General features: G+C 38.8%; 1 protein-coding gene across 1 annotated transcript; it reads right to left on the bottom strand.

The window, feature by feature from the left end:
- Nucleotides 1-1,922: 1,922 nt before the first annotated feature.
- On the bottom strand, nt 1,923-19,531 carry LOC127621277 (4-trimethylaminobutyraldehyde dehydrogenase A). Its single transcript, XM_052094800.1, has 12 exons — nt 19,387-19,531; nt 18,026-18,189; nt 15,800-15,945; nt 11,188-11,317; nt 10,741-10,875; nt 10,310-10,506; nt 4,365-4,505; nt 3,949-4,137; nt 3,509-3,596; nt 3,224-3,365; nt 2,774-2,886; nt 1,923-2,677 (listed from the first exon to the last, which is right to left on the bottom strand). Exons 2-12 carry the CDS (start codon nt 18,174-18,176, stop codon nt 2,583-2,585), a joined length of 1,527 nt encoding a protein of 508 aa, XP_051950760.1. The 5' UTR covers nt 18,177-18,189; nt 19,387-19,531; the 3' UTR covers nt 1,923-2,582.
- Nucleotides 19,532-20,552: the final 1,021 nt, after the last annotated feature.

Below are 20,552 nucleotides of genomic sequence, written 5' to 3'. Positions count from 1 at the left end.
TTAAAAGAGGTATCTCCTGTAATTTCAGAACCTCTTCTTAATATTATTAACTCCTCGCTATACTTAGGACATGTCCCAATAAAGTTTAAAATGGCAGTTATCAAACCACTTATTAAGAGGCCACAAATTGATCCAGGAGAACTGGCTAATTATAGACCAATTTCAAATCTCCCTTTTATGTCGAAAATATTAGAAAAGGTAGTATCCTCCCAACTGTGTTCATTTCTACAGAGAAAGTATATATGAACAATTTCAGTCAGGATTTAGGCCTCATCAGAGTACAGAGACTACACTTATCAGAGTTACAAATGACTTACTCTTATCATCAGATCGCAGCTGCATTTAACTTCTAATGCTTTTAGTTCTTAGTGCTGCATTCGACACCATAGATCACGACATTCTCTGGAATAGGCTGGAGAATTATGTTGGCATTTGTAGAATTGCATTAGCATGGTTTAGGTCCTATATAAATGAGGAATTGTCAAACCAAACAAAAGTAAAGTATGGAGTGCCACAGGGACCAGTTTTAATTAATGCGTTCATGATCTCAAAGACTAGATTATTGTAATGCATTACTGAGAGGATGTCCAGCAAGATCAATAAATAAACTTAAATTGGTTCAAAATTGAGTCCTGACTACAACCAAGAAATATCATATTATCCCTATTTTATCATCATTACATTGGCTACCTGTTAAATTTCATATTAATTTAAAAATTCTGTTAACTATGTACAAAGCTTTGAATGGTCTAGCTCCGCAGTACTTAAGTGACCTTCTGACATGCTATATTCCGTCATGTTCATTACGATCACAAAATTCTGGCCTGTTAACAGTTCCTAGAATATCAAAATCCACAAAAGGTGGTAGATCCTTTTCATATTTGGCTCCTAAACTATGGAACAGTCTCCCTAACAGTGTTCGAGATGTAGACACACTCCCTCAGTTTAAGTCTAGACTAAAGAAAGATTCATCTATTTAGCCAGGCATACACCTAATTTATCCTTCAACCCACAATTAGGCTGCTTTAGTTTAGTCTGCTGGAACCAGAAACATTGATCATGATCTATAACTATGCAATAAATTGAATTGCATCTATGCTAATATTATTTGTTGTATTTGTTTCCCTATCACAACCTCGGGACTCCTATCCTGAGGTCACCAGAACCAGCTGTATCCAGCTCCATTCCTGCTTCGTGTTGGACTCCACTGCTACGTGTCGCTGTGTGATGACTAAATGCAGCCGGATCCAGCCAAACATCACTTCAGTCTATTATGATGGACTTCAGAGGATGAACCTGATGTCAACAAACATTTTATGGAGTTGTGTTCCTTGCCACAGTCGCCTTCGGCTTGCTCACTGGGGTTATTAATACAATTATTATTTAATTACTTATTTTTTTATACGATTAACAATCATATTTGATCTAATTATACAATGATGACTAATCAACATTATAGACATTACAGTTTTATCTTCTGTTAATACCTAATCTTCTGTAAAGCTGCTTTGAAACGATGTGTGTTGTGAAAGGCGCTACGCAAATAAAATTTAATTGAAAAGAAAAAGTGAAAAGCATAAGCCTTCAGAGTCTAGGATTGTTGGATTGTACATAAACTTGAGTCAGAAAAGAAAAATTATGTGTCAATTCTGTGCAACAAATGACTGTAAACAGCCACCCTGAAGTCTATCTACGTGCATCTGAAATGAGGGAAGAGTATTTTCAGCATAATTATGTGAATCATAATCTATATTCATACATTACAAAAGCATGAACCAAATAAAATTATGGAGTTGATTTTTGAATAGGGATGGACATAAAATGGACAGGTTTTAGCAGATGGATCTCAATAATCATAATCCCATTCAAGATCTTCAAGGTGTCCCATCATGATTCTGTTGCAAATTATTGACCAGACCACTACTGAAGTAACATGTGGATGTCAGAGAAGAAAGAATATGTTTAATAAAAATATCATCATGTGGGATTCAGTTTTAATATCCTAGTTTTTCTGAGAAGCAAATAATATAAGCATACTTCTTAATGTTTTCAAACATCGTTGATATCAAAGTTGTTCATGCCTGCGATGCCAAAAACATCTACAACATTTCACCTAGTAGAGAACACAATCGTAAAATAAAAGTAAAATAATACAATTTTCCACTTGTATACTTCTTAAGTCCACCTAAGTCTTCTATCATAAAATGTAATTATTGTTAGGTAGATACTGGAAGGCACTTTTTACCTGTTTTATGACACCATTTGTCAAACACTATGTTTCACAACACTGAAAAACATACATAGATAACAACAGTTAAGCCTATTTAAGATCTCTCACATGTTGGAAATCTACTAACTCAATTTATGGAATTCTCAAACTGGAAAGGTACAGAAATATGGATGGTCACGGGGACTGCTAGTGTTTAAAATAACATTCTACAATTTCTACAAAATGGCTACACTAGTCAAGGCCCATTAGTTGTCCCAATTCAAAATGTCCTTAAAATATGCTAGGTCCCAAACTTCACAGAAAGAGCTAAATCACATTGCCGTAAGGAATGCTGGTGGATAGCCTAAACAGACTAAAAGATGCTTTCCACGTCTCCCATTTCCACCACTACGGTCTTAAGCTGAGTGTAGTATTCAATGGTCACTTGGCCATTCTCTCTTCCAAAGCCTAAAAGGAAGAGGAAGATGATGTTAGATCTCTCTAGTATGTATGTGAACTGGTACACTTTGCAGAAAAGTTGTACAGTATCAATACTTTGAGTACCTGACATCTTGTAGCCTCCAAAAGGAACCTCAACAGGGCTGACATTGTAGTTGTTGATGAAGCATGTTCCGGCCTGAAGGTTTTCAGCCACTCTGTGGGCACGAGCTATATCTCTAAATAAAAAAGTACAGCAGAATGTTAAATCTAATCCAAGTCAACTTGTAAGAGAACCTCATATTAAATGTTTTAGTGGAGTTAAAGCAAATAAATCTGAAATAGTAAACATATGTATACATAGAAATACAGATAGTTTAAAAGATGAAGTGAATCCTTCCCCAAACTCAAGCCATTTGTTGAGTCAATGTTGTTGTCTAGAGCTGGACAGGTTGCTCAAAACAAAGATTTTTTTTTAAAGTGCTACAAAGCCACAGTGTTTATAGTTGAGAAAATGTACCTATTACAAGTCAGGTCAAACTAATACAATAATGATATATGTGATAGCAGAGCTACCTGGTGAATACTCCAGATGCCAGGCCAAATGTTGTGTTGTTAGCTCTTTGAAGAACCTCTTCCTCTGTGTCAAAAGGCAAAACAGACATCACAGGGCCAAAGATCTCCTCCTTTACACAGGTCATGTCATCCCTGCAGTTGTCTGTGTGCATTTCAGTAGAAGAAAGAAGAAAGATGCATAAAAGGAGGATTAGAATGAAGCAAACTTTGAGAATAATTTAAATGTTTGTTCAAAACAAAAGTGGAACAGAAAGAGGAGGACACAAACAATAAGGTTCCTCTCACCAAGAACACATGGGGATAAGAAGTATCCATCTTTCAGTTTGGAATCACTGGGAACAAATCGTTCTCCTCCACACAACACCTTTGCACCCTAAAGCCAATGAAAACAAGTTTTATGTTCACAAACAGTCATAAATAAAGAATAAAACATAACAAAAATGAAAAGATGAAAAAGCATTGGCTGAAATAAAGAAGTTAAAAAGGATGGTTCACCCAAAAATGAGTTTGGTCATCATTCACTCACCCTCATTTTGTTCCAAACAATTATAACTTAGCGTCAGTTACAATTCACTTTCATAAAAAAAAATTTCTCCATAAAATGAAAGTGAATGGTGAGTGTGGCTGTCATTCTGCCTGACATTTATTTGAGGGTGAGTAAATGAGGACAGAGTATCCCATTTTGGGTAAACTATAACTTTTAATAGCTAGCTGTACTGCAATACCTGTTCTTTAGCTTGGTTGATGAAGCCTAGCACTTTTTCCATTTGCGGTTTACTAATAAGAGCACCCATGCGTGTCCCTTGAAGCATTGGATCTCCCAAAGGGATGGCTTTGGTCCTCTTTACCACTTCTTCCAGGAACTGTGGCATGATCTCTCTTTGCACAAACACCCGTGTTCCATTGCAGCACACCTAGGGAAATGTATAGCAATATTAAGATCTTGTATTTAAATAGACTGGCAAAACCTCCAATATAATATAAAGTTTAGCAATTAATACATGGCTGCTTTTGAATTGGTTAATAGAAACAGGCTTTTTGGCAACATTATGGAGCAGTTATTGCATCTACCAGCAGGAGCTAATGGGCCAGGTCACTAGCTTGAAAATTTTGTAAAGTTCACATATAACCTAGTACACACCTGTCCTTGGGTAAGGAAGTTGGCCATGAGGGCCCCTTTGATTGCATTCTCCAGGTCACAGTCCTTAAAGATGATCAAAGGTGATTTGCCTCCGAGCTCTAGAGTGACCTGTTTTACACCCTTCGCTGCCATCTCCATAACCTTCATTGGAAAGATATATCAATCCATGTTAAAAATTAAAATAAAATAATATAATACAAACATACATTTTTAAGGGATATTTTATCCCAAAATGTAAATTCTATTATTATTTATCATGTCTTTCAAAACCTGTGCCATTATTTTTACATATTACATATTTTTAAAGTATTTTTATGCAGCTCTTTTCTTTCAACAACAGGTCATAGCAACCATATCTGACAAGCTCCAAAAAGGACAAAGGCACCATAAAAACACAATAAAAGTAGTTCATACAACTCATGAACTATAATGCAATTCTACTTAAAGGCATTTGAAAGCTTTGTGTGAGGAATAAATCTAAATTTAAAAGTTGTTATTCACTGATAATCTTCATCGCTATCGAAGATCGCATCAAGCTTGCCTTCACATTTAGATTAAAAAAAATGGTCAGTTGATGTCACCGACACCAAAATTACATTGGTTCTCGCTTGTGTAATAAGCGAAACGTTACATGCTTTTTTTCTAGGAATGAATTAATGTTACATTTATTTAGCACTTTTCTGACACTACACTTGGCAGCCATAGAGTGCCAGTATGCTCACCACACACCAGCTATTGGTGGAGAGGAGAGACTACAGTTATAGAGCCAATTATTGGCTGGGGATTATTAGGAGACAATGGGGGAATGACCCATCCAAAGGACAGTACCTATTTACAGTATAGCGTCCCCATCAATTTACTGGGGCATTAGGACCACACAGAGCATAGAGTGAGCACCCTGCTGGCCTGCTGGCCTCCCTAATACCTCTTCTAGCATCAATCTTAGTTTTCTTATTTTTTTCTAGTTTTAGGTCTCCCATCCAGGTACTGACCAGGCTCAACCCTACTTAGCTTCTGTGGGCAACCGGTCTTGAGCTACAAGGTGATATGGCTGTTAACTTTGTAAGTGAATGTGAGCTAGATGCGAGCTTCTGCAGAAAAGATGATTATCACGGAATTATGATTTTTGGTCTGTTCCTCACACAAAGCTATCATATGGTTTCAGAAGAATTGTGATACAGCACACAAGTCATATGGACTTATTTAAGAATACGTTTATGGTGTTTTTGAAGCTTGACTGATATGGTCACTATACAACATAAGTTCATGGAAAGAACTGTGAAAAAATAATTTAAAATCTTAAATTTATGTTTTCCCAGAAAAAAATAAAAGCATGTTGGATTGGAACATCATGAGGTGGAGTAAATAATAACAAAAAGTTTATTTACGAGTTTTGTAAATATCGATCAACATTAGGATTTAAAACCCTTGCATTTCTAGAGACAACTCTTTAGGTTACTCACGTAACCCCCCAGTTCTCTGATAACAAGAGTGAGGTTTCTTAATATAATCCGGTGTATCTGAAACTGGAAGCCCGTATCTCTCCCACAGCTGACTCCCAATCTGAGGGTGAAGCTTCCACTCTCTGCACAAAGGATTCCCCCTGGACAGGGGATCCGCCCCCGTATTCAGCACTCCCGGAACGCAATGAGAAAAAGAGCGCACTGCTCCACACAATCAGCTTCTGTGCCAAGCTGTGAAGTCACTGTGAACATGCGCCCCCTGTTTATGTATGCCACTGTTGTCATGTTGTCTGATCTGACTTGGACATGGTGGCTTTGAAGGAACAAAATGCTTCAATGCTAGAAACACTGTCAGTAACTCCAGAACGTTTATGTGCACTTTGCGTAGTGACAAGGGCCAAACCACATTCACAATCCTGCCTTCACACACCACGTCCGAACTCGTGAGTGTGTCTGTCATCACCACTTTCCTCAGTGAGACAGCCACCAAAGAGATTCCCATGAGAAGGAAAGCAGGGATTCCCCCTCTGATGTCACTCTCCCCCTGCGATTTCAGTGACTGCAAGGACACAAGTGCTGCGCTGCTATCCACAGCTTAAACTCTCTCATTCGCAATAATACCAATGGAATGACTGATGTCGTCGAGGCCATCAGACGCAATAGACACAGTGTGAATGAGACCTTTTTCCCCTCTCTGAAAAAGGGACAAACAGCTGCGAATCGATCTGATGCGCTCCTCTGACAGAAATTATCAATACAGATCGGAGTTTAATCTGAGACCCAGATATATTATTTCCTGCGAGGGCACCAGACAGCTCTTTGTCTTGTTTATTTTGAAACCTATGTTCTCTAAACAAGAAATCTTATCTACAGTATCTCTGCTTGCTGCCGCGACAGAGCACAGAGCAGTAGATCATCTAGGTAAGCAGACACTCTGAGACCCAGCATTAACACTCTCAGTGTTAATGACCGTCAGAAAGACACTGTCAAAAAATGAATTGGCAACTCCCTGAAAAGCAAACTAAACTAACTAAACTCCAATGTGAAAATATGCATCTTTCAGATCGACTGTGGTAAACTAGATTCTGGGACAAACAAATTGAGAGCGGGTTTTGAGCGTGAGAATTTAAAATTTGTACCAGGTGTATGTTGAGGTTCCACAAATCCAGAATGGGACAGAGACCTCCACCTCTCTTGGGGATGACGAAATACCTGGAGTAAAACCCTGATGGCTGTCCTCCGCCGGCACCACCCTTATAGCTCTTTTGCTCTACAAATTGGCTATTTCTTCCTCCAAAATCTGAGCTGACTCTCCCTCTGCTGTTGACATTATACCTTGTTGAAGAGAGGTGGTTTTACAGTGAATTGTAGGCGATAACCCCATTCTATTGTAAATAAAACCCAGGGGTGGACCGTGCATCTGCGCCAACTCTCTGTGTGATTAGATCAGGTGGTCAGGAATTGGCTGGTTAACCACCTGATGGCCAAAAGCATGTTTCTCCGTAGACAGCCATTCAAAAGTAGCCGTGTTTTATGACGAAATAAATCCAAGAACCATGATCAGTGATCAGTCACGTGACACCCGATCCCACAAATGAGCACCCATGAGCAAAGATGGCATCCTCCATTTCGCTAGCTTTCTGGGAACCCTGCACTAGCTGAGCACAGTCATAGAGAGTGGCGAATTCACAGGGCCAGCAAAGCCTTCTCTGCTGGCCTAACATACAATATAAATAAATATTTTTCATCCTTTCATTCTCAATTGCCTTTTTACCTACGTATGTATTTTTAATAGCTTTCCACTCTTAATTAATCTACAAATAAATAGAGAAAAACTAAAAGTTTATCCATTCAGAATTTACAACCAAAGTGTGACTGTTTCACAAATCGAATGCCAGAAGCATCACGTGAGTCTGAGCTCCACCCCGTGAGGCCTTCAGAATTTCTTCAGAATCTCTCAGCTGGCCTTAAGTGATGCAATCACGCTTTAAGCGATGCAAGTAATTCAAAAGCGAAAAGCTTAAGATCAAGCTGTTTGACGAGTTGGCTGTCATCACTGCTGGTATTGCCATTGAGAAAGAGATCCTTATGGATTTACAAACACAAGATGTTCTGCATGACCGTGTGATTGCTCAATATATTAAACAGGAATGAAGGACTGGTTTTCACTTCAAGTAAATTGGTAAGTGCTTTTTGCATTGTTATATCAACATCACAAGTTTTCTAAGTGTAAATTAGGCTGCTGGAGCCTTCAGTGTCTGATCAAGTTTTCAAAAGTAGTGCTGCATTCATTCAACTGGAAAAGTTGGATTTTCCAACTTCCTACTAGGAAAGTGCAATGGAATGCATCTTTAAGTCAGAGTTACAACTTTTAGGCATGTACAGAAATTCTCAACTCCAATTTCGCCGAGATGCAGGGGCATGATGTCACACATACAGTCAGGTCCTTAAATATTGGGACATCGACACAATTCTAATCTTGTTCTAATGAACAAGATGTGCTTTAACTGCAGATTTTCAGCTTTAATTTGAGGGTATTTACATCCAAATCAGGTGAACGGTGGACCTTTTATCAGCTCCTTGTAAATGGGATAATGAGGGAATAACACACACCTGGCCATGGAACAGCTGAGCAGCCAATTGTCCCATTACTTTTGGTCCCTTAAAAAGTGGGAGGCACATACACAAACTGTTGTAATTCCTACACCGTTCACCTGATTTGGATGTAAATACCCTCAAATTAAAGCTGAAAGTCTGCAGTTAAAGCACATCTTGTTCGATTCATTTCAAATCCATTGAGGTGGTGTATAGAGCCAAAAAGATTAGAATAGTGTCGATGTCCCAATATTTATGGTCCTGAGTGTACATGTCACCACTCAGGGAGATATACAAAGTAAGTGATAAACATTCACTTTATTAAGTAATATCTATAAATTAAGTTTGTTTCAACAAAAATTAGGCTTGCTTGTGCATTACGTGTCTCTCAAGTTCTTTCTTTCATGCATGGATGTGTTTTTAAAATGTCAACTTACCAATACTAGTAAACTGCAACATAATGTATGATGCCAAAAGGCATAGGGTGTCTTATTCATTGTGAAACTGTGTTTTCTTAATGGCATGCGTAACGCAGACTCAGGCTGATTGGGATCCATATGCGGTTTTATTGGAAGACAAACACAAGTTCATACAGGCGTGGTTCGATGATCAAGCAAACAGAGATGGAGTTAAAGCAGAATCGTAGTCAGACAGGCAGAAGATCAGGGCAGGCAGCAGACAGCAATAGTAGAGATCCAGGCGAAACACAACAAAGACAGGCGGCAAACAAACGTAATCGATGGCTCAAGGCAAGGTCGGTACACAGATAATCAATGCTAGGAGATAGTAAACGCTAGGAAATGTAGCCGGGGCAAACAGGACTTTGCAATGAGTCAACTAACAGACAGGGTTTAAATAGAGTGATGATAATATGGAACAGCTGTGGTGGAATCAGACCAGGTATGCAGGCTTATGGGAAATGCAGTTTCAAGTCAATATTTGGGTGAGCTAGATCTCAGGTGGCCGATTGAGGAGCCTTCACCGGCGTTTGAGACAGTATGAATCACACTGAAGGCCTACAATATAAATGCATGGCCCACCACTGGTCATAGAGATTAATTGGGATAAACAGATCTCTCCAGGTATTTTATAGCTCCATGGAGCAGAGAGGGGCCCAATGTAGCTCTCACTTGGGAGCTTTTTGTGTTTATTTTCACATTTTGCTGTGCCCTCGGCCCACTGCCTGGATGCATAGAGAATCATTTTATTTTTGTAACACTCATGTTTTCGTGTAAACTGTCCTTCTTTTATTTTCTGACCCTGTGGGTGGAGAGGGGAAATGCAAACTGAGAGGCACTGAGAAAACTGGTACCAACACTCTCCTTAAACGCTTTCTGTAAGAGCTGTGCAACACGAAACTTAGTTTTCGACTCTCCTGCCAAGTCCTCATGGCTGGAAGGTGGGAAAACAAACTCGCTTTTTGAGGAAGGAATGGAACAGAGAATCCGCGAGTGCTGTTCACCCACTACGTGTTCCGAACCTAGAACACTGGTTAGGTCGTCTGCCTTTTCTTGATCCCATGAAATTTAGAAGTCTTACTGCTCTGCAGGGGCTGTTTTGGCTGAGCCCCTCCCTGCACTGAATGCTGGGGCAGGGGGGGTCCTGGTCTGGGTCCTGAATCCAGATTACCCACCTCTAAAATGGTTTGGGAACCCAGAATGTGATGGCTGCAGAGCTCGAACAGTGACTTTTCAAATATCTCTCCATCGCTGCAGACATGGTGTCATTGCTTCCAGAAGCGAATGTTAGAAAGAGAACTGTGTTTATTTAAATTAGAGTGAGGACATGGAATCTCAACAAAAGGTGGCTGATGTGGTATTTTCTTGGTAGCTACCTTTCATTAATGTTAGTAACTGTTTTTAGGTTGAATTTCTTCTCACGCAATACCTTCTTTCCAGTGGGAACACTGCCAGTGAATGAGACTTTGGCCACCATGGGATGGTGACACAGCAGTCCGCCAGTCTCAGCTGCTCCTTGTACCACGTTAAAGAGTCCATCTGGAACTCCTGCCTCTTTATAGATCTCTGCCAAAATGACTGCTGTCACTGGGGCCATGGGTGATGGTTTAAACACCATGGCATTGCCTAAAAGGGAGAGATAATGCATTTCAATAGTTTTATAAGAATGTTGAGAAAAAAAGGAGAGAGGATCAGAAAATCTGTGAAAAAAAAGGGGAGTAAGGGAAATGATAGAAGAGAAAAAAAGATTAGAAACAAGAATCTTAATAACTACTCCACTTAAAGATGAAGGAAAAAAAGAATATTGTGTATACAAATCCAGACACTAAATTACAGATAAATAAAGAATACTTCACATACCACAGGCCATTGCTGGGGCTGACTTCCAGGCAGCTATCTGGAAGGGGTAGTTCCAGGCTCCTATGCCGACACACACACCCAGTGGCTCCCTTCGGGTGTAGGCAAAAGAGCCCCCTGGAAGCTGTATATGCTGGCCTGAGGACACAAAATCTATTATTAGATATAATAAATAAAATATTATAAACTCAGATTTTTGAGAATATCAACTACCTTGATATTGATCAACCAAAATGTATACATAAATTCTGCTGTAGCAAGGTATTCAGGGCCCCATGACTGTACTGTGAATTGCTCTGGGCCTCTTTCCCATAAAAAAAGTTTCTAATTTGTTGTGGGCCCCCCTAGAACTGTGGGCTGCTAGAATTGTTACCACTTTTCATCCCACTAGCTATGGACCTGCAAAGGTACCAAACCCAGTACCAAATATCCAGGTTGAGAATAGCCTACCTGTCAGTGTAGGGGCGATGCCAGCATAGTACTCAATACACTGCCAAGCAATGTCAATATCCACTACAGCTTCAGAAATGGATTTGCCATTGTTGATCACTTCCACTCTAGCAATTTCTTCTCTGCGCTCCTGTACATGATAACAGATAAATTCAATACTTTGTAGTTAAATTTTGTAGTTAAAAGGTGTATTCAGTATTTTTTGTCCATGTTAAACTCAATTTGACTGTCGTCTTGGACCTTATTAGGGATGAGTGGATCGATCCTTAAAATATCAATTCTAAAAAAAAAAACATTTTAAGCTAGGGATATTATTATTTGTTACCATGACCATGAACAATAATCATAATGCATGCATAACATAACATGCATGCTGAAAGACACAAGCAGACAAGCACTAGAGCCATCACAAGGCTCGTTCGAACAAATTATTGGTATCGGTTCAAAAAGAAATAAGTGGTATCGCCCATCCCTAGACCTTATTCTGACTGGAAAGAGAAATCGGCCCAGCAAATGTTTTCGGTTACCAATGCAATTGTAGAAATACCCTAATCGTGGTCAGCAACGATGATTTTGAAAAAAATGCAAGCGAAAGCATCCCAGAACTAGTGTGTTTCAAATTATAAATGTGTACATCATTATTAATGTATTTGTACAAATTAATATTCAGTTCTTTGTGTGTAAAACCTTTGAGAAGGAACAAAATACTAAGTGCACCTTAAATGTTTGCTTGAGATATTTGAGATGGTCACAGCCAAGTTGTTAAAGCTTTGTGCAACAAACAAATTTGGCAAAACCTCATTTTAGGCTGAATCTATAATTGTAAATTAACTGAGAAATGTTCATTAAATAACTAATAATACACTTTTTTATAGAAAGAGCTGTAGCGAGTCCACCGAGCAAGAACACCAACAAGGCACTACTCACCAAAGCACTTAAATATTTTTCTATTCTATCTCTTTTATTATTTTACTTATACATACATACTAACAGGTCTAGTTCACTAATAACACATGCCTTCAAGCACATCCCTGTTATCTGTTGTAGACCGTTCACAAGATACAGATGCAAGACAAAACGCAACCCACACAACCTACGGCCACTTTGCACTTCAACACCTGCTCCACTCTCGTTCTCAGTGGGACTCTGGAACTGCCAGTCTGCTGTGAACAAAGCTGCCTTCATTCCAGCTTTCGCCACACAGTCCACCCTCAGCATCCTGGCACTGACAGAGACATGGATACGTCCTGAGGATACAGCAACACCTACTGCTCTCTCCAACAACTTCTTCTCCCACACCCCTCAACATACTGGTAGGGGTGGGGGAACAGGTTTGCTCATTCATAATAACTGGACTTTTTCACCACAGGCTTCACTATGTAACAATACATCTTTTGAATTCCATGCCATTACTACAATGCAACCCACAAAATTACTTGTTGTTGTCGTCATCTATCGCCCTCCAGGTCAGCTGACATGCTTTCTTGAGGAGTTGGATGTCCTGCTGTCCTCCTTGCCAGAGGATGGCAGGCCACTTGTGGTTCTTGGCGATTTCAACATACACCAAGACAAGTCCCAGGCCATTGAACTGAATACTCTTCTGGCCTCATTTGACTTGGAAAGACTACACACCACAGCAACTCACAGATCGGCAACCAGCTGGACCTCATTTTTATACGTAACTGTACCACCTCAAATATTCTTGTTACACCTTTACATGTCTCTGATCACTACTGTGTTCAATTCAACATGATTCTCCCATCCATAGTAAAACAAACTCCACCTTTGGTTTCCTTTCGCCGTAACCTCCGTTCCCTCTCACCCCCTCGCCTTTCCACTGATGTCTCTGCCTCTCTTCCCACAATAAATATATTTTCCATGCTTGATGTAAACACTGCCACATACACACTTAGCTCTACTTTAGCAACCTGTCTAGACAACATCTGTCCTCTCTCCTCTAGACAGCACGTAATACACCACCCAGCCCCTGGCTGTCTGACGTCCTTCGTGAACATTGGACTGATCTCAGGGCAGCTGAGAGGAGATGGCGGAAATCTAAAGATCCAGCCGATCTAGGTAAATATCAGCTTCTGCTTGCAACTTTTTCAGATAACGTTAAAGCTGCAAAAACTTCATATTACCAGACCAAGATCAACAGCACCACAGACACTCGTAGCTTGTTTAGAACATTCAACACACTTCTCTGCCCTCCCCCTCCACCACCTGACACATCACTGATAGCAGATATCTTCGCCACATTTTTTACTAATAAGATTACAGCCATCAGCAATACATTCACTGCACCACACCCTGTCAAACACCCACCTCCTGTATGCAACTCTTCTTTCTCCATGTTCTCTTTTTAACTGACACCGAGGTCTCTAAACTCCTCCTCTCCAACCACCCCACCACCTGTTCCCTTGACCCCATTCCATCACACCTTCTCCAGGCCATCTCTCCGTCCATCCTACCTGCACTTACACACATAATTAACACATCTCTTCTTGCTGGCACTTTTCCCACTAGACTTAAGCAGGCTCGAGTAACCCCACTGCTGAAAAAACCTGCACTTAACTCCACACAGATAGAACACTACAGACCAGTCTCTCTCATCCCATTCATGGCAAAAACACTTGAAAGGGCAGTTTTCAATCAGATCTCTGCCTATCTCTCACAGAACAAGCTGCTGGATGACAATCAGTCAGGCTTCAAAAGTGGACACTCCACTGAGACTGCCCTGCTGTATATTACGGAGTCGCTGAGACAGGCGAAAGCTGAATCCAGATCACCCATTCTGATTCTGCTGGACCTTTCTGCTGCCTTTGACACAGTCAACCATCAGATCCTACTCTCCACACTCTCTAAACTGGGCATCACCAGAACTATGCTTGGCTGGTTCAACTCCTATCTCTCAGACAGGTCCTTTGAGGTAGCCTGGAGAGGGGAGGTATCCAAGCCACATCAGTTACTTACCGGGGTACCTCAGGGATCAGTGCTTGGGCCACTTCTCTTCTCCATATACACAACGTCATTAGGACCCATCATCCAGTCACATGGTTTCTCTTATCACTGCTACGCTGATGACATGCAACTCTACTTGTCTTTCCAGCCCAACTACATCACAGTGACCGCTCGAATCGCTGCCTGTCTGGCAGACATCTCAGCCTGGATGAAGGAACACCACCTGCAGCTCAACCCAGCCTAGACCGAACTCCTTGTCTTTCCAGCCAACCCTGCTGTTGAATATAACATCACCGTGCAGCTGGGTCCAACCAGAGTTTCGCCTTCAAAAACGGTCAGAAATCTAGGGGTAACCATTGATGATGAGCTAAATTTCACAGACCACATCTCAAAGACTGCAAGATCGTGTAGATTTACACTCTACAATATCAGGAAGATAAGAACTTTCCTCTCTGTACATGCCACACAACTGCTCATTCAGTCACTTGTCATAACTAGACTGGACTACTGTAACGCTCTCATTGCAGGCCTTCCTGCATGTGTTATTAGACCTCTCCAAATGATCCAGAATGCAGCAGCACGTCTGGTCTTTAATGAACCTAAGAGAGCACATGTTACACCACTCTTTGTCTCTCTCCACTGGCTGCCGGTTCATGCACGTACTAAATTCAAGGCCCTGATGCTGGCATACAAAACAGTCACTGGGTCTGCTCCAGCACACCTAAAAACATTTATGCAGAGCTACGTTCCCACCAGAAGCCTGCGGTCGGCTAAGGAACGTCGCCTTGTCATACCAAAACAAAGAGGCACCAAAACACTTTCCCGGACTTTCAGTTTCATCATACCACGGTGGTGGAATGACCTTCCCAACTCAATCCGTGAAGCTGACTCACTCTCTATCTTCAAAAAAACGGCTAAAAACACATCTTTTCCAAAAGCACTTAACCAGTCACTAAAAAAATAAAAAAATAACAAATATTTACAATTCTTGTTGCACTTAAATCTGTTTTGTATACTATTCTGATGATAGTGAAACTTTGTAGTATGGCACTTTTCATACCACAGTCTCCTTAAGATGATTCGCTTATGTTTTCCTCTTTTGTAAGTCTGTTTGGAAAAAGCGTCTGCCAAATGAATAAATGTAAATGTAAGAAAGAGTTCAATAACAGCCATTCATTTTGAAAATGATTACGAGTTGGCCATTTAACATTTTTATGAACTTGAGCGTTGTGAAATCTTATATACATGAGAGGGATCACATTTAATGCAAATGTTGAATAATCAAAACAAAAGTGTATCTATAAATTGATTAAGTCATCTGGATTCATTCAGTATTACTGAACAGAAATTTTGTTTGTGTACCGGTCACTGTGTGTGAAACAAGCAAGTTCAACAGATGTGTAGTTTCAAACAATGATTGAATAGTTAGCTCCAGTTTTTAACATTGTTTCATACATGGCTATATTGCAAAAGATTTTGTGGTTAAATAGGTTTGTAGTGTATTTTTTGCCATATTTTCTGTTGAGTTGAAAGTAGTACATGCAACAGTCATGCACAGGCAGTGTGAATGCAGTGATTCAGTATCTATAAGATTCTCAAAATATATTAAATTATCTTTAAAAGGAGCATTATGCATTATAACGGTTTTTACCCTAATAATTCTGGCAGCCTCAAGCATGATCCTGGCCCGCTCCATGCCAGATAGTTTACGCCACTTGAGGTATGCTGAATGAGCACTTTTGATGGCCTGGTCAACCTCCTCCTCTCCGCATGGAATCATATCACACAACACACGACCTTTGAAAATAACCAAGGGTGAAGTATAAGCATTTGACATGTTCAAAGGAGGAAGGCTCATTTCTGAGCACATCCTCGTATTAAGTCCCAACATTAAATTATAAGTGTTTAGATTTAAAATACTTGCTTCCACGTTTTTATAATCTTTTAAATGAGATGTGAAGCAATAGTATGCAGGGTAATTCTAGTAAATCAATAACTAACATAATGCACAACTTGTAAAACCAGGGCACTGAAATATGGTTAAAGAGTAACTGGGGTGCTCTTAGTTATGATGACATCACCAGTGTTAAATTAAGTATAAAAAATAAAAAAAGTAATCCACAAGAAATTACCAACTACTTCTCTAAAATTATAATCAGATTACTTTTTCCAATTAAATATAAGTAATCACATTACAAATTACTTTATATTTAAGTTACTTTCTAAAACACTTGTCACAACAATTTTTTGGTTTTTCTGCTCAACAAATTCAAAATATGTCTCACCCTCCAGTTGTACATATTTATGATTATTTATTACTAGGGCTGTCGAATTTACGCATTTAATCGCATGGCCCGGACCATAATAAGGAAGATTCCTGAGAAATGCAAGCTTGTAGTACCACCTGTTTATTCCAGAGGGCAGTAAGTGAAACTTCAGCTGTATGAGCAACGCACAGTTTATACAGTGAAGAAAACAATCGACAACACAGACATGCGTTACGTTCTTGAGTTCAAAACACTTGAAGGAGCACAAATGCGAACTAAGAGATCACAAGATGTGTTTAAAGATTGAGTATTAAACTATATTCAACTACACAAGCATGTCTGACGCAGGGTGTGGCTGGATTGAGATGGTGAAAAATTACCCCATAAATATTTAATCACAAATAAAATCAAAGAAATTTAATTGTGATGTCGATATATTCTGTACATTTTGTGGTCTGCAGGCGGAAACATTTTTTCATTTATTTAGGAGTTGTCCCTACTCAACTTGTTTTTGGTCTGATTTCTGCAAGATTGTTAGAGATCATATTATTCCCAGCTATGACATGTCTCTTCATAAGGAATATTATTTGATTAATGCTCTGCATTTGTTGGCAAAGTTTAGTATTCATAAATGTAAGTATGGTGGTTATAAACATTAGTTTTAATTTTTAATTCAGAGGTTAATTCAGCAATACCTAAGAACAATTTCCAATTTGAGTAACAAGAAAGCTGTAAAGTGTATTGAAATATGTAAACAATTAGATATTTTTATTTAAACTGTTTATTTATTTTCCTTTTTGTTGTTGTTTGTTTTAATATACCTCTTGGCTCTAGATGTAAAAGTTTTGTAAGCATTAATAAAAAAAAAAAAATGTCTGACATAGGTGTAAATTGACGGGTCCTTAAACAAGCCCTCATAATAAATCTAGAACTGATTTACAAATTCACTTGTGAAATGGATTGCTGTGAACTGTATGCCAAAGATTGACTTATGATCAATAATATGGTAGTAAACAATACATTGTATTCTAAAGCTGCTTTTTGTATCATCTTATTAATGATTAACGCTTCTGCTACAGGAATGTAAAGCATATTAATTATCTGAATATTTTTTATTTTATTATAATTATTTTAATATATATATATATACACATTTTTAAATATTTAAAGATAACTATGTATAATTATATATTGATATAAATATGTATAATCATTATATATTATAGTTATAAGACTATAGTTATAAAACAGCAAATATTTGTATATGCGATTAATTAATTGGGACACCATGTAATTAATTTGATTAAAAGTTTTATTCGATTGACAGCCCTATTTATTACACATAAATAATATTTTTTAGAAATATCTGTAACCAAAGTAATGTACTGAAAAGTAATTACTTTCATTGAAAGTCAGTAACTACAATCTGATTACAAGAATTAAAAATTTAATCAGTTACACTACATTTGTGCCTAAAGTAATTAGATTACAGTAACTAATTACTTTTGTCAGCAACTACACCAAACACTGGACATCATCAAATATATTCAAATATTAACTATGCACGAAAAAAGTATTATTGTACTGTAAATAAAGAACACAAATCATACCCGTTGCAGGTTCGTATACTGGCTCGGAGTTCTTCTTATCTTTCGGCTTCACTCTAGCTCCTCCCCAGAAATTCAGTGGCTCTTTCACCACGAAAGTTCCAGTTGATACGTTCTGAAACTCGGGCAGGGACAGAAGCGGTTTGTGGGCCATTTTGGTCTGGAACCTGTTAAGTAAGTGCATAGTCTTAAGATGTACTTCTAAACACCTTTCGAATAGGACAGTTTGAAACCATAGACTTGTGAAAACTGCTTTACAAATTCATGAAATTGCCCTTATATTTATTATTTATTTTATTATAATTATTTTTTTAATCATATTCTCAAGACTGTTTAATGAAATGAAAAATGTAACTTCTGTTACGGGTGCAAAAACAAAAAGTTTGAGGAAAAATAAGGTCAATGTATGTTAGGAATATTTTTTATTTTTATGATCCTTCATGCATTTAAATCGACAACATGCAATGCAGAGAGTGCAAAGGTTAATACTTAGAAGAACTGCTGCGCAATTCAGCTCGGTTATGTTGAGTGTTACAATCTTAATCAGTATATGTATGTATATATAGTGTGTGTGTGTGTGTGTGTGTGTGTGTGTGTGTGTGTGTGTGTGTGTGTGTGTGACAAACTTTAAACAATGCTAACAAATGCTAACTGCTAACTTAGATCTAACAGATGCTAACTGCTAACAAATGATGAATGATGTGTGTAACTTACTAGAAAATATATGTTAAAACCAAAAAGGCTAAAAGGATAAGTGGTAATAAGGTGTGATAAACTGCAGCTGCATTTCTGACACAGGAAATTCTTTAGGCAGGGGAACCTGGAAACAGTTTCTACATTGGAAATTCTTTAAGCAAGGAACTGATAAAAGAGAAACAATAAGAGGCAAAACCAGTAATCCCACTGCGGCAAAAAAAGATTAAAAAACTGAGAACAAAGGAATACACCCTGGGTCAGAAATGTAGAAAAGAAGGGAACACTGGAGAAACGGGGTCTTTTTGAGCGGAGCTTATGGGTGATGCAGACAAGATCCCCAGCTGGGCAAATAGAATAAGTTCAGAAACTATCTTGTTAATAAATACAAATTTTACATTAAAAACTTTACTTCGTCTCCTCAAAAAACGTCGGTTTTTTGAGGAGACGAAGTTACCACAACGTCGAAACAGTTACCACAACGTCGAAACAACAACAACAACAACAACAACAACAACTTACATTTATCCAAACACCAAGTTACAGTTTGTTCAAATAACAAAAACACAAAATTAAGCAAAAGTGCGCTACTGAATGATCAAGTTTTATGCATTCATCGTGCAAAACAAGGAAGTTTTAATAGCAGTGCATGCAATTATATAAAAAAATACCTTTTAAATACAAGTTGAATATTGCAAGTGCAGGCTGTTCGCTCTTTCAGGTCGTAGGGCGAAAGGGGATCGGCCACTCAATTGTCTCCGCCTTTAAGCAGACGGTTGCTCAAGCTGACCCAGTGATTTTGTTACCTAATATGGGTGGGTGGTGTTTGGAATGAAATATAATATTTACCTTAAGCACCGCCTCTAAAATTCGAACCGTTTTTAACACATTTCGGCCGCACAACACGTCCAGATGATGAATATGATCGGACCTTGTCTTGCACCACTGTAGACAATTATGATCTGTAAAAGTAAACTCTTTGTATATCACAGAAAGACAATCAACCAGATTGTACTGCAACAAGGACAGTAGATCTAGCACTCTTTAACCCGAAGGACAACAATTTTCCATAGTAAACAATATAGGGAGGCATTCACTTAGAAAATGCAGACTGCTACTTTATTTGCACCATTACAAAGAGTCATAAAAACTTACATTTTATTTATTATCACTCCCATTCCTTCATGGCACTCAGATGTCTGTATGCACCCTTTTTCACTTTGCAACCATGAACCACAATAAAACAACGTATGGCTACATACCTGAACGTTTAAACTGTGTCATAACCGATATCACCGTGCCCTTTTAGTTGTGTTGGTGTTGTAATGTGTCCCATAAGGCTTGTTTTGTATCTCTTAACTCTGCGGCATTATTGATATGTGTGTAACATGTATACTGAAATTATTCTGTGCTATACAATTTGTTTTTAAATCCTGCGTGTATTGTACACTCACTGAGAACATTATTAAGAACCCCTGTACACCTACTTATTCATGTGATTATCTAATCGGCCAATCGTGTGGCAGCAGTGCAATGTATAAAACCATGCAGGGTACGGGGTCAGGAGCTTCAGTTTATGTTCACATTAACCATCACAATGGGGGAAAATGTGATCTCAAGTTATTTCAACAGTGGCATGATTGTTGGTACCAGACGGGCTGGTTTGAGTATTTCCGAAACTGCTGATCTCCTTGATTTTCTCACACACTTCTGCTGAGGCACAAAGATGGTAGGGTCAGAATTTGGCACCAACAGCATAAATCCATGCACCAAACCTGCCTTGTCAACAGTCCAGGCTGGTGGTGGTGTAATGGTGTGGGGAATGTTTTCTTGGCAA

The sequence above is a fragment of the Xyrauchen texanus genome, chromosome 27 (assembly GCF_025860055.1).
Source record: "Xyrauchen texanus isolate HMW12.3.18 chromosome 27, RBS_HiC_50CHRs, whole genome shotgun sequence".
NCBI lineage: Eukaryota > Metazoa > Chordata > Actinopteri > Cypriniformes > Catostomidae > Xyrauchen > Xyrauchen texanus.
Note: the sequence above shows the minus strand (reverse complement) of the source record. Positions and strands in the feature narration are given on the sequence as shown.